The sequence below is a fragment of the Lemur catta genome, chromosome 17, assembly GCF_020740605.2.
Source record: "Lemur catta isolate mLemCat1 chromosome 17, mLemCat1.pri, whole genome shotgun sequence".
Classification (NCBI taxonomy): Eukaryota; Metazoa; Chordata; class Mammalia; order Primates; family Lemuridae; genus Lemur; species Lemur catta.
The window spans coordinates 7,006,227-7,021,826 of record NC_059144.1 but is presented as its reverse complement, the minus strand read 5'-3'; the positions used below and the strand labels follow the sequence as shown (position 1 = coordinate 7,021,826).

The 15,600-nt window shown below is 40.8% G+C and overlaps 1 protein-coding gene across 5 annotated transcripts in view; it reads right to left on the bottom strand.

The window, feature by feature from the left end:
* HTT (huntingtin) overlaps positions 1–15,600 on the bottom strand; it is a 154,341-nt gene that overhangs the window by 62,698 nt on the left and 76,043 nt on the right. For all 5 annotated transcript variants that reach the window (XR_006729418.1, XM_045528219.1, XM_045528220.1 and 2 more), the window contains 7 exons: positions 12,397–12,507; positions 7,357–7,434; positions 6,640–6,863; positions 5,246–5,324; positions 4,935–5,096; positions 2,369–2,424; positions 1,315–1,463 (listed from right to left, as the gene is read on the bottom strand). Coding sequence is in view for 4 of the 5 variants with exons in the window: in XM_045528219.1 (XP_045384175.1) it covers positions 1,315–1,463; positions 2,369–2,424; positions 4,935–5,096; positions 5,246–5,324; positions 6,640–6,863; positions 7,357–7,434; positions 12,397–12,507 (859 nt within the window). In the remaining variant the exon portion in view is untranslated. The remainder of the gene's footprint in view (positions 1–1,314; positions 1,464–2,368; positions 2,425–4,934; positions 5,097–5,245; positions 5,325–6,639; positions 6,864–7,356; positions 7,435–12,396; positions 12,508–15,600) is intronic.

Sequence of the window (15,600 nt, the reverse complement as noted above, 5' to 3'; positions counted from 1 at the left end):
ACATTTAGCCATAGCATTAGATTATTATGCTATTTTAAGTAAACTCACTCTTCTTATTAGATAAGGGGTTTTCCCTCAGGTCTTGTCTTGGTCCAAAACAAGAGTTAAAATAAATTAAATTGGTGTAATATGACCACATGGAAAAATTATAAAAGAAATGCCTTTCATTAGCACATAAGTACATTCTGTCTCCCAGTGGCAATGCATGCGTGAGCATACACACACACTCTCTGACTCTTAAAGACATGCATACACTCTCTCTCTGGCCCTCAGTGACATGCACGCTCACTGATCCTCTCACAGATGACTGAACTTCCCAAGAGAAAGTAGTGGATTTCGCTCCCCATTGATTCTCTGTCCAAAGACCCTCCAAGTCCAGGAAACCTTAGCTCCCTGTATTTAACATCTGCATTTTCAGCTAAATCCAGTAATTCAACATCTCTGCTTTTAACAATCTGTACTTTGGCTGGGGCACGAATCTCAAGCCCCTGTGAGGCCATGGCAAAGACTGACTGACTTAGCTGCATGAAAATCGAGAGGGTGGCCAAGGCCCTCTCTCAGCACAACACACTCTACACTCTCCTGCAGATGCACTGAGTGGAGAGGACCCGGTAGTAGTGTCATTCTCACATTTGGAGGTTTGCAAGGGTCTTAGGATGGATCCCTATCAAAGCTAAAAAGCCTACAGATTCCTGGCACAGGAGGCAGACAGGGGCCAACAGGGAAATCCTAGAAGATCACTTTAAAAGTTCAAAGAAAAATGTACAAGTCATTCTTAAAACCACACCACCACATTCCACAGGCTAAGGGCACTACTTGAGTAGCTCACTATTTTCTTTGGTTCTTATTTAAGCTCCTGTAAAATAATCAGGCAAAACAGAAAGCCCTGGATCAGGGTCAAACTATATTTCTAACACCACTGGATGAGAAATCAAAATTTAATTTATGGCAAGTTAAGAGTTGAAAAATTTTTGTTTCATCTGGATAAATAGCAGCATTTATATTCAGAATCTATCTGTAACTTAGGCCATCTTACTGTTGTTATTTTTCTCCCCTAAGTAGATTATAAACTCCTGAGAGTAAAGAATATGCTTTCTACTCTTTTTAAACATCTCTGATACATTCATGCATAAGGAGACACACACACACACACACACACACACACATACACACACACACACACACACACACACACACACACGGAACCTGAGAAGCCCAGAGTGGCCGTTCACACAGTTGATAGTAGGTGTGAGAAGATCACAGTGCCAAGCACGTGGTGACACTGAAGACAACAGTGAAGGTGTGCCCCATTACCGTGCGTTACCGCCTTCCTCCCACTGGCCATGATGCCATCACAGAGCTGAATGATTTTAGGAATTCCAATGATTTGTTTTGAATGATAGCGTTCATAAGATAGTAATACCAGGAAGAAAAAGATGTTTGGAATAATTGCCTCTGATTCCCTAGAAACAAAAACATTCATTTAGACATTTCTTTTTAAAATTAAGATACATAATCAATATAAGCAACATAAAATAACACGATTCAACCTTGAGAGAGAGCTCGAATTAAGGTAAAGGGGCATCAACGATCTAATTTAATCCCATCCTATCACTGTGCATCCCCATCTGCGCCCATGTGAAGAGCCTAGACAGGTGGAAGGGCCCAGTGAGAGCAGGGAGAAGGCCCCAGACAGCACAGGTGCTGGGAGTTCGATCACCTTAGCTTTTTTCTGCCCCTTCCCTTTTGAAGAAATTGAGATTCAAAGGAGAAAAAGTAACTTGTCCAAAATCACATACAGTGTCACATTATTAGAATAAACACTGGGTCCTTAGACGCAGGGGACTCTCAGAACATTTTCCTTCGGCACTAAGTTTCCCTAACTACAGTATTTACTAAGTACTTCAGAAACTAAAGAATTTCAATTTTCAGTCATTATATACCTGTAATGGGCACAGCAAGAGGTATTAAAACCTGAATGTTCAGGAAGAAAAAGCTACAGTTAATGTAAGTAAAGCACATAGTACTTACCTTTACTGAAGACAACCTTATTTTAAAAATGCTTTCTCTAAGATTTTTAAAAATTAGCATTCCACCAAATAAGATTTTGTTTTGTTTTAAATGCTTTGAAATGTGAAATGAAAACTGACAAAATATGGAATTACCACATGAAAAACTACTTCTAAACAAGTCTTGAGATGCTCATTAATTTTTAAGAGAAAGAAAAATGCACAGCATATTGATCAGATTTCCATTTTAAAAAAAGCACAAATGCTTAACAGTACCTTCAAATGCTCATCTTAATAACTTAAATTACATATAAGTACACAACAAGGAGAAGAAACCCAAAATAACAAAATGCTATTACCTGAACTGGCCCACTTCAATGTATTCGAACTGTTTCAACACAAAGCCAATAAACACCTACAGGAAGGAAAATAGAATTTTCACATCAATAGTAGTATTAAAATGTGAAGCCAGGTTTCTTTTCTTTTTGCTTATCTGTATAAATTTTTAACAAGTTTCCTGACAGCAAATAAATTTGTCTGCGTACATAACTCAAATCTATTTTGAAGTCAGACTACATAATTGCAGAGCATTTTCAGAAATCTCTTTAAAATAAGTTTATTAAAAACTGAGGTGAAACCACATTGGGGAAAACAAACAATTCCAGGAGACATCAAGCGTTACCCCAAAACATATCTTGGGGACTCATTTGTTGCAGTTAATGACAGACTGAGCATCAGAGAGTCCCTGAAACTGGCCTAGTGATAGGCGACAAGATGCCCAACAAGCCGGCCTTCTCTGTCCCACCACCCTCTCATTCAAAGGTGTCCAATGCTGGTGTGGGTGCCACCAGGTAAGGGACAGCCCCGAGAAGCTGTGGCAGTATGTTAGGACTGCACGAGAGCCAGTTTTGTGTCACACTCATATCCTGTACAGCCATCAGCTCCCCCAACCTAATGGGAAGCTTCCACAAAGCAGGGAACTTAGACACCCCCCCCCACTGTTTTCTCATGGCCCCAGGGCCTAATGCAGACACGTAGGAAGTGCTCAACAAATCACTGTCTGAATTGAGGTCAATGGTTTGTCTGTCCTAGTTTTCTACTCTCGTTCATAAAACTGTCACTGTATTAAACCCTGAGAACTGGGAGAAAGGGGACCAACTGATTAAAGTCAGTCAGCAAAAAAAATGAAGCCAGAGAGCTCACAGCAAGAAAGGCATCACAGCACCAAGCACAGGGCAGCTGGTCATTAACTTCACTGGCGTGAGGCAGAGGACCGTGGGACATAGAGTAAAGCACATACTAAAGATGAGCTCAACATACATGTAGGGACAAGCACAACACAGGAGAATTTCAAGGCTGTCCAAGTACTAGGTAGAGATTTCAGAAAGACAAAAGCAAGAAAAAAAATTATTCTATATTTGAGAAAAATCTCTACATAGAATGACTAAAGAAAGAGGTGTTTTGTCTTTGTTTTTTTGAGACAGGGTCTTGCTCTGTCACCCAGGCTGGAGAGCAGCGGCCTGATCATGGCTCACTGAAGCCTCAAACTCCTAGGCTTCCCAAGGTGCTGGGATATAGGTGTGAGCCACCATACCTGGCCTAAAGAAAGAATTTGACAAAATATTGAAGTCTACCTAACAATTCTATGTTAGAGTGGGAGGTTGATGATTTTTTTTTTCATCTACTAAAGATAGCCCCAAAAGAGACCACAATCTGTAACTTGCATATGAGAAAGTCAGTTTCTACCTATGATGAGTCAGAACTGGGAAACTTTGGAGAAAAGGCAGACTGTAGTCTTTGATGTGTACTAGAACAGACCAAGTCAGTGCTCTAGCCTCCCTCTGGGGCACCCCTGGACTCTTCTCGGCCCCTGCCACCAAGGGCTGGAGACCAGGGCTTTGCCCCACACAGCCTCCTAGTGTCAAAGGAAAGGGAATGAAGTCTCCCAACCAGCATATTCCCCAAAGAGGGAAATGGCCTGTTTAGACTGATTTTCTCCTGATAGGTTCTGTGAAAAAAGGAAGAGTAAAAGCTTCAGGCCAAGGCAAAACCCTACCCCTCGGCTCCTCTTTCATTAGAAGTTGACCCGACCCCAATAGTACCTGTTTCTTCATTTCCCCTAGGGAAACAGACCCTTTAAGGTGAATAAAAGTGCTGACAGGATCTACAGATAGATTTATATGCCTAGGAAGAAATGGAGAATTGTAATATTTCTATATCAAAAAATTTTCTGTCTCACATAGGACAGTAGCCTCAGATACCAGCCCAACAAGACAGTTAGATTTTGATGACCTAAAGGCAGTTTTATCTGTAATGAATGTAACTAGCATGAATCTTGAAGAGAATTTGCATCATGAAGGACATGACTAGCCCACAGCAAGCACACAAGGATGCCACATGGCTGAGAGGGGAAGTGAGCACAAATATCTGTGTAAGCTCACATAACTCCACGTGGGAATGCGGGAGCACGGCCTCAGCTGCTTTCCTGGGAGGTTACACTTCTTTTTAAAGAGGCGAGTTAACTTTTTAGACTACTTGAAACTACAGACCATAACTGATAATCTGCTTAAAATAAGTCTAGGGATTTTACAAAAATGTGCCCCAAAACAATAAATCTCAATTGTACCCTACAAATTAAATTCAATCTTATTTTAGAGGAGTTAGGTGAATGGATGGGGAAAATCTTTGGCAAGTTTAGAAAGGCATAACACAGACCGGGGATATTAAGGGGAAGTGCCAACATTGCTGAGGCCTGCTGAATTCAGGCCTTTTCCATCAGAGAGTTGCATGAAATAGTTAAGAGGTAGCCACTGATGGGGGAAAAACAAATTTCACATTTCCTTAAGGCAGATTTCAGTGTCTTTTCAGTATAATTTTTATTAAATTAGGAATAGGTATCATGGATGAAAGATAAAAATGACAAACCTGATCTGAATCCAGAAGACAGTAATTAACCCGCAACTGAACCAGCTGTGCTAACAAATCCAAAACCTGCTTCTGTAATTGCACAGATGTTGTTGTCGTGTACTGCTTTAAAGCTTTTATAACAAGAGGCTCGAATAAACGAATGTGATTATGAATAGCATTCTATAAAAAAAAAAAAAGAAAGAATCCATAAGTGAGTCTTCAACTAAAAGCTTCAGGCCACCAATCTGGAAAGTCTCAGGCTCTACTTTCATTTCTAGCACTGAAGGGGCCCAAATTCACACACCGTCTCAAGCTGCAGTGTCATTTACCTTATCTGCACGGTTCTTTGCGACACTCGTGAGATTTGTCTTCAGCTGGGTAGATACTTTTTGGAGTACATCAAACCATCTGCCAAATGGGAAGAAAAGGGAAGCAAAGAATATCCTTAAATAATCTCCTCTGCACCCTGCTATACTCCAGTTCAAACTAATTTCATGTCACAAAATCAGAACAAGGCAGAGTAAGAAAGAACTTGAAAGGCCACTCAATGTAGCAGTATCATGTTCTTGAGATAATGATATTCAATTTAGAGTTGGCAATTGTCTGACAGCCATCAAGTCTTGTCACCTGTGGAAGGGTACCTCAAGTCTGAGCTTTTTTCTGCTACAGAAAACTCACTACTCAGCCCAGTTGTTAGTACTTGAAAGAGAGGTGAAAGTCATTTGAAAGATTCAGTAATTTAGAAAGTATCACTTAATTTCCTTGGAGGAAAAAAACCTTTAAAATATTTTAAATCAATTCTATTCTTTAAGAAATATTAATATATATGAAATTAACACACTCATGTGCATGCACACACATATTGCCTTATTTATACCTCAAATGATCAAGTAAAGTATTTAAATAGACTCACTCCTGAAACTTGGCTATGTATTATAGTAAGCACATTACCAACATAAAGCCTGGAACGTGGGTATTTTCCTTGACTCCTGACTCTAGTATTTTAATTGTAGCTGTTTGATCACTACATTTATAAAAGGAAAAACAAGGAATTCTATTACCATTACAGCAAAGAGTAGCAACTCAAATACCTGTTAACAGTTATGGCAATTTAAGAGATACCTACTATATTTCAGGCATAAAAATCACAAACATAAATTTAAGTGAAGAGAGACTTCTAGCCATAAAGTTTACAAAACATAACGTAATATATCCAAGACTCTTCGATCCCCTTCACCTACCTCTAACTACTAGCACTACTATGCTGTGTTAAAGCTGTTCTTTCACCTTACAGGTGCTACCTGTAACTAAAAGTGCTACCAACACATCCCACATTACTGTAAAGGAAAACGGCATTTATGGGTATGTGGTGTAAATATGTGAGGACGTTCCACATTACAGTTCTGGCTTGTTGATACAATACGGAAATCAGAGCTGGCTGCTTCACAGGTAGCCCACTCAGTGCTCCTCTTCCTCTATCCCAACCACCTCTGAGATGGGCTAATCTACCCTGAAGCCGCCCTCACTCACTGGACCATAATTCTTTGAAGGCTGGGGCTGTGCCTTTATCATCTCTGCATCAACCTTTTTCCCAGAGTTCTTTGGATACAGTGCACTACTGGACGATGTTGGCTAACTCATTTTTTTAAATTCTTTTACAAAGAATTTCCTGCTTGCTCTTTCATGTTTCCACCAACAACAGCATTCTTGTCGTGACTGTTACCCTGACGTGTCATGTTCCTGCTCCGCTTGCACCATGTTCCTCAGGCTGGCATCCGCAAGGGCCTGGGTGAAGTGGGTGTACGGAGCCATGAAGCAGTAGTGATACAAGCCTGGCCTTGCGCTGGAGGAGCCAAGGCGTTGTGCTCGGCCTTGAGACTTGCTGGGGTTGGACGATAAGCCATCAAACTGGGAGGCCAAGTTTGTCCCAAAGAGAGTCTTCAACAACTAGAGTGAAAGAATTGAAGCCATTAATGTGGCGTGAACAACACTTTAAGAATTTCCCATGCAAATATCAAATCCATCTATAAGTAACTGGATATGTTAGCAAAAATTCAGATTATGAAATTCTTGCTGTGAATCGCTATTAATGCCTTGTGAGTGCGGCTGTGAAATGCTGTTTGTATCTTAAATAAGAGTTTCAGGTTTCCCTGTGGTTCTAAATGAGACTGGGTATTCTAAAGAAAAACCCAGAGGGATACGAAGACAATGGTTAAACAGCAAGGGTCTAGTGGAGTCTGATGCCCTCTGCCCTCCGCAGTGACAGACCTTATTCTCCCGGGGGGCCTCTTGGCTCAATCAAGGAGTGAGCAGAAAGTGACAGGCTGGACCTCCCAACCCTTCCTGCTGATCAGCCATCAGCACCAGCTTCTAAAGAAGGAGCATTTTGTCCAGGTGCCTGGAAGGCTTAACAAAAAAGGACAGGAAACAATGTTCTTACTTGTTGAACACAAACAGTTGCCATCATTGGTTCTCGACTAAAGCAGGACTTTAGGTAACCCAGGATCTCTTCAACACACTGTGGAAAGAATGGGAAGACATTAAATGACTCACAAATGACCTGTTATTGTTGTGAATCCTAGACAGAAATCAGAGATACAAGATAGCCTCTATTTAAATTGTGTAAAAACATCAGGAAAATCAGAGGAAGTTTTTCAATGATCATCATGAACAGAGTCAATAAAAAATCTAAGTAGATATATTAAAACCATTCCTTCATGCATTTATATATTGATTCATTCACTCATTTGTTAAATAGTTATCAAGCATCTACTATCATAAATACTTAAGGTGACGGATACACCAAATACCCTGACTTGATCCTTACACATTCTACGCATGTAAAAAGCACTCACAGGTACCCCATAAATATGTAAAATACTACATATCAATAAAGGAAAAAAGTATCTCTTGTCTACTACGCATCCAGCCCTACTTTCAGGGCAGGAATATAGAAGTGTGCAAAGGAATCAAAAGCCCTGTATTTGTGGAGCCCCTGAATATGTTCAACAGAACACAACACATAATACATTAATGTGTGATTTACTACATATTAGTCCCAGAGTGTCTTATAGCAATCGGCAGAAATGACCAAAATAACTGCCTTAATGTTACTATTCTCACAAGGTATTTTTACCATCATCAACAATGAGGTCTGAAACACCCAATCTCCTTTGGAAGAATCAGGAAGGAAGGGGGCCAGTTGTGGTGTTCACAGTTGTAGTCCCAGCACTTTGTGGGGCTGAGGAAGGAGGATCACATGAGCCCAGGAGTTCAAGGCTACAGTGAGCTGTGATCCTGCCACTGCATTCTAGCCTGGGTGACAGAGCAAGACTCTGTCTCAAAAAAAAAAGAGGAAGAAAGATGCTACTTCTCAGAATACTGCCGAGACTCAGAGTTGGCAGTGTGCTTCCTCACTGTCCACCTTATTGTGAGCCACTGTTGCTATTAACTACTGAAAACCAATGTCAATTAGATTGAAAATGCCTTTCCATTTGTTTGATATAATTTCCTGTACTAAAAGGCAATAGACTTTTTTTGGTTTCAAATACTTAAGAGCCATGTATTTTAAAAATTCTGATTTACTCAAATTAGATTCCAAATGTTCAAGGTTGAATTTGCTATATGTCAATTTTTGTTTTTATTACCTCATAACAGGTATCTATAAATGCTAACTGAAAAAATTACAGATAGAGCCTTTGAATCACAATTTGTCTGACAGACGTGTGGAATACTTGGTATGCACCAGAAAGTGCAGTGGGCACTGAACACAGGTCGGAAAGGATGCTATTTCTAGCCTTCTGAGAGCTCCCAGAGTAACAGGGAACTATGGGTCTGTCACAAATGTTAACATACAATAAATAAAACATAGAAACTTCCACTTCTGGCCAAAATGGGGTGAGAGGGACTAGATTTACCCTCCTGCTTGAAACAACCAAATTAAAAAACAAAACCACAAAATATACTACACCACAGTTCTCAAGACAATGGCCATCAGGCAATAAAAGACGGTGATCCCTGAGCAGTGAGAAGCAATTGAGGTGGGTCCCACACCTGCCCCAGCTCACTGCCTTGAGAGCTTCTAGGTCGTGGCACAGGAGGGACAGTAGCAGAGCCCAGGGACCCTGGAGCTAAGGAAGAGCTGAGGATCCAAGGAGACCAAGACAACTACAGTTCACAGGACAGAAAGCAGCACAAAGGGGACCCTGAGGCCTGGGGAGGGCCCCCTTAAATACTCAGCGGAGATCTGATTAGCGCAAGTGTGTGAGGAAACTTCCCCAAGCCTGGGGAAGGAATCACCAGAAAAAAATTAGAGCGAAGAGTGTTTGGCGCTCACACAGGGCTGGGAACAATCACTGTTCACACCAGTCAGATTGGAAAAGCTACACTTTACAGCGCATTAGGTGGAGTACTCAGGAAAGTCTCGCTTCAGTATAAGGGAATAAATAGCCCTAGACTAAGCACTGCTCCTACCCATCTGACAAATTATAAAAGCAAGACCCAAAAGAGTAAACTGTAACTTAACTGAATCCCAGAACAAAGCTCAAGAAGATTTACAGGAATACAAAACTACCCAACACCCAACAAAGTAAAATTCAGTGTTGGGCATCCAGTCAAAGAGGAGCAGGTATGCACAGGCAGGAAAACAGTCTGTAATGAGGAGCACAGATCAACCAGTCAAAACAGCCCAGACTGACAAGACTTCAGCATTAACAGAGGACATTAAAACAGTTATTACAACTGTATTCAAAAAGTTAAGTAGAGATGTGAGAGAGATTTTAAAAAGACCCAAATCTAACTTCTAGAGATAAAAACTATAGTGATGAAAAATACAATGGTTGGAATAAATAAATATATTAGACTTCGCAGAATTGTTACAGAAGATTAGAGAATTATTATAAGATCAGAGAATTTGAAGATGTAGTCATAGAAACTATACAAAATGAAAAACAGAGATGAAACAATCAAAAAAAAAGAAAAAACCTAAACAGAGCTATTACTAAGCTGTGGGACGATAGTGAGTAATCACACATGCAGGTAATCACAGTCCCCTTAAGAGGAGAAAGGGGGCCAGGAAAAAAATATTTGAAAAACTAATGGCCAAATATTTTCCAAACTTTAAGAAACCTATGAAGCTACAGATCCAAGAAGCTCAACAAACCCAGGAACATGAAACACAAGATGTAAAAAAAATTTAAAAAAAAACAAAAACCCCACATCAGGGCACATGATAATCAAATCACTCAAAACCAGTCTAAAGTCTTGAAAGTGGCCAGACAAAACATGTAATAGAGAGCAGTGAGGAGTCACATGGAAAACCGTGTATGATATAATAATAATAAAAAAACACCCATCACATAATAAATTTCAATTATACATAAAAATGAGTATGGAATAAATAAAGTCAAGAAGAGAGGAAAAATAAAACATTATTTGTCAAGGAAGTAGAATTGTGAATTTTTTTCATTCCTAGGGTTGCTATTTAGAAAAATAAAACAACTCTATTTTTATTCTTAAATTTCCCTTTGCCTTTAAATCCTATAGCCAGTTAAGTTCGCAGACATCTGAAGAAAACCTGCTCATACTTTTTTGGCACATCGGGCTTGTGCAGACACCTGATGCCCAACCCCACATGTGGCCGAGCACGTGAATCAAGTTTAGGGCAAAGAACAGGAGATCTGAAAAACTGTGGGACTTAAATTGGGCTCTGCCCCTGACTTATCTAACCCTGAGAAGGTCACATCTTTCAGCTGCAAGTCGTGGTGTAAAATGGGCTCACAGCATGGCTGTAAGACAAAGCAGACACTAGAAATGAGGCACCCAAACTGATTGTTGACAAGAGCATCTACTGTCCATTCAACAAGTGTTCACTGAATGCAATTATCTCCCAGGCACTGCTATAGGCACTGAAGAGACAAAGAAATAAAATAGTGTGTTTTATGAAAGCTGCAGATCCCAGGATGAAATCACTGTTGTCAGACCCAGACAGGTGCCAAGGAGAAGGGGATCATGCTCATGTGTCCAAGATAAGAACTATTTCCTAAGACTTTCTGGCAACCCCATAAGAAATCCCTTCACATTCCTTGAGCATCTCCTTCTTTGCACAGCTTGTGTGTTTTGCATGGCTTGTGTGTTTCACACGTATGCATATGTTTCTATGACAAGGTCTTATCACTAGACATTCTTTAGGACTGCAGTAATTCAGATAAGACACTCTTAAAAGAACACTTGCCCAGTAACAGCACCTGTACCAATCAACCAACAACAACTCTGGCTTTAAGCCTCTGGAGCCAATGAACTCTGTTTCTAAGAAGCTTATGGGAACCTCTCCCTTTTTGCCAATAAAGGCATTCCTTTACCCTTCCCTCACCAGACACTGGTTGCTTGCCATTCTGTACATTTCGGATTATAAACCTCATTTCTCATTCCTGAATAAACTCAACATATTTGGACATTTCTCTAATGTCTTTTTATTAGGTTGGTAATCTGATAATGTTACAGGTCAAAGAGAAAAATGAACAGAGAAAGAGAATAGAGTGTACGGAGAGATGTAAGTTCGTACAGAATAGCCAGGAAGGCCTCACCAAGAAGGTGACATTACCAAAGTCTTCAACAAAATTTTACTCTGAGGGGACAATGACTGAGTATCACACAGTAGGACACAATACAGCCACTTAAAATGAGAACTGCACACACTAAATTGAGATATGGGGAGAAACCCAAGGAATAACAGAGAAGAAATGCAAAATAATGTGCATAATGATTAAAACTAGGCAAACTTATATGCATATCAAGATAAGAAAAAGATTTAAAGAGATAAAACAAACTTCATGAGACACACTGTATTTCACTTGAAGATACACATGTTTGAAAGGGGAGTGCTATCTGTATGTAACTCACTTTGACATGCATTAGAAGATAAGATACAAAGGTCAATGGATAGGTGGGTATACACACAACAAAGCAAGTCTAGCAAAATGTGAACTGTGGAATCTGGGTTGTGGATATGATACAGGTGTTCACCACAAAATTCTTTTAACTTTCTTACATGTTTAAGCATTTTCATTACCAAATAGGGGTGGAGGGAGGGAAATTACTGGATGTAGAACCAAAGAACATGACTTTCAATCCCTGCTCTGCTACCTGTAAGGCATGGGAAGAGCAAGCCACACACTTGGCAGAGTCTGTTTGTGCCCCTTTCCAGTTGAAAAGGTCAAAATTAGAAAATAAGGGACTCTGTAAGCACATTTTTAAACCCACCAATTTCCTAAAATAAACTGAGTCTAAGCTGATATATGGTAACAAACTGAAAAGAGGATACAAACAGAACTTCATGGGTGCTGTGCTGTGGCACCTGGGGCCGGGGAAGAGTCTCCTGCGCCGTTGCTGCTTTCTGGATGCACCTGGAGAACCAGGTTCCAGCCCTAGGTGCACAGCGAGGGTGCCAGGACAGCTTAACAAGAAACAATGAGACACAAACCTTCCCAATGTCCTGCAGTGTCGCCAGTTCTAGAATCTGAGAGAGAACATCCAAGGCAGAACGCAGAAACCCCCCAAACTTTTCAGTACTGTTCTGAAGATCCAAGGTAACCTTGGGAAGGTGAGGGAGAGAAACATCGTTACTAGCATGTCGCACTCTGGTTCTCCACAACAGGCACAAACACTATCCGCTGTGGTGAGATGCTTCCTGCACTGCAGCCTGCACACTCACCATTCAGGATGTGTCTGTGTCCGTGTGTGTTTAGCACCAGAAAAATCACCTTGGAGAGGAAATTACTCTTTCAGATAGCTATATAAAAACTGTTATATTTTAAAGGCATCCTCCAAGTTATACTGACACTACTGAAAGAAATAATTTCTAACCTTCTGTCATAATGAGAAAAAATTGTTAAATGTCCATTATAACCAGTATGTGATACATGATATGTCAAAAAATGTAAAATATAAAGTCCTATTCCATATATATCAGGATCCCTGGGAGAAATCACTACCAAATTCAGATACAGTTGCTCAGTCTGGCTACAATAAAATATTAAATCAGTCTTAAGGTGTATGAAGATTCTAAAGGATTCCACCTAATTAGATTCTATAGCAATTCTACTTTGCAGACTTAGAGAATGGGCCAGGACCAAAGACATAATGTATAAGCACAAGGGTGTGGAGAGACTGACCATGAAAATAAATATTGGCCAAAAAGTTACAATAGAAAGGAAGGTGCTTGGTGAACTTAAACCTAACCACCCACAATGAAGGAGAAAATACTCTCTAGGCAAAGTGAGGAAGCAGGCAAGAGACAGAAAATGAAAATGTAAGTGGATCTAAATACTGTGACCACACTAGAGTCCACCTGAGTGTGCTTCGAGCAGGCCAGACAAAGGAAGGAAAACTCCAGCAGTGACACCACTGAGGAGCCAAGGGACAGAGTCATGTGATAGTGTCACGCAGATCACGTGGGATCTGGAACCCCAGGGAAAGGGGCCTCCTCCACTGGCATAGTGATCTTTCCTCCCCAGACAACAGTGAAGGGGAGGGAAATGCTGGTGGGAGAAGCATAAGCAGGGAGGCCTAGCACCCGGAGTGACAATGAATATGGAAGGGATTGCCCCAGAGCTTTCAGAAGAGCAGCCCAAGTTCTGCGGAGACTTGGAAAGTAAAGCAAGAAACCAGGAGACAAGGGTCAAGGGGGCAGGAAGGGCTACACAGGAAAGTGTAGGGAGTGCAGAGGCTGAGCAGCTCAGAAGGCACCAGGGCACCAAGAGGTGACAATCAAAGTTCCAACAAGACACGTCAGCCACTCCAAACACACATAGACTGAGAACTCTGTGCAGCAGGAGCAGACGAGGGGAGGAAGGGGCACGGAAGCAGGAGTCTAGGATTCCAGGGAGGCAGCACTACAGTAGGGCACCCCAGTGCCCAGGCTGTTCAGGAAGGAAAATGACAAACAGGGAGCAGACACCGGGAACATGGAAAGGGCTCCAGAATTCAAGATGATCTGAGCTGAAACAGGTGGAAATGAAATGCCTTCTCCGTGTGGCATTTTCAACATACCCTCTTCTACTCTGGGGGTAGACATGAGGAACATGCAGCTAAATAGAGGCTCTGAATCTTTTGTAAAATATGGTTGAATCTTTCAACACTATCAATATCCTTCAGAAAAGAAGCCATATAAAGTTTATAAATGGTTTTCCAAAAAAAAAAAAAATAGAGAGAAATATTATATTAGTAACAAGAAAAGATGAAGACCTGGGGATAACATCTGTTAAGAAATATGCAAGATCTATCTCAAATAATCTTTAAGGTTCCTTTCAAAATCCTTTAAATTTCATGTTTCTGAGGTAATGAAAAACATTTTGAACAAAAAGAAAAGCATCCCACATTCTGAATAGGCCAACCTAAACATCTGTGATATCCATTCTCCCTAAGTTAATCTACAAATAAGCTTGTTCACAAGCAAAAATAAATATCTGGAAAATTCTAAAGAAGAATGGAGGAACTCATCCCCTCAAAAATATATCATAAGGCTGTAATAATCAAAAAAGTGTGCCTCCAATAGATGAACAGACAGATGTGACAATAACAGAAATTACAGCACCATGAAAAAGTAATGTTAGATAAAGGCAGTAATTCCATCAGTGCAGAACAACGAATCATTCAGTAAACAGTGTTGGGTACAAATGGTTGGGCAACTGAAAAAAAATTAAGTTAGATCCACACTTCATATCTAAAAGCTGAAGATGTATAGGAAATTTTAAAGTAAAAAACAATGAACAAAAGAACTGAAATATAACTACATAGGGAAGAGTCAACAGAGCAGACTGCTACCCATCCAAAGGCCTGCTTGCAAGGCTGGTCCTTGGAGGTGGCTGGTGAACAGTCCCCTACGCTGACATAAAACTTCCCCTAGCTCATAAGGGGGCTCACTGTGCCCAGACTATTGGAGATACACAGTTTATGCTGAATACCCGCTTTTCTTCTGGGAGCCTAGAATTGTGGCTCCTGTTAGGCGGAGGGTGCCTATGTGACCAGCACATTGCTGTATTTTCATGTGAGCCTAGTGGGAGGAAGAAAGCAAAGGAAGCCTGTACACGGATCCCTCCTTCCCTGCTAACCTGGCAGTATGCCCTCACTACTGTCATATAGCTTAGCTGTGAGCACAACTAGTGCCAAGTCCCACAAGGCCTTCTAGTTGAGCCTCTGAACTTAAGCTGGTCTTGGGAAGCCCAGACACAACACTCATAAACCATAGAGATTATTTCTCCAATATGAACATCCAAAAGATTTGTATGATAGAAGTTACCATAAACAGGCCAGGCGCGGTGGCTCACGCCTGTAATCCTAACACTCTGGGAGGCCGAGGTGGGAGGATAGCTCGAGGTCAGGAGCTCAAGACCAGCCTGAGCAAGAGTGAGACCCCGTCTCTACTAAAAAATAGAAAGAAATTAACCGGACAACTAAAAATATATAGAAAAAAATTAGCCGGACATGGTGGCGCATGCCTGTAGTCTCAGCTACTCTGGAGGCTGAGGCAAAAGGATTGCTTGAGCCCAAGAGTTTGAGGTTGCTATGAGCTAGACTAACACCACGGCACTCTAGCCCAGGCAACAGAGTGAGAATCTGTCTTAAAAAAAAAAAAAAGAAGTTACCACAAACAAAGCTGAAAGACATACGTGAAAAAACCAATTAT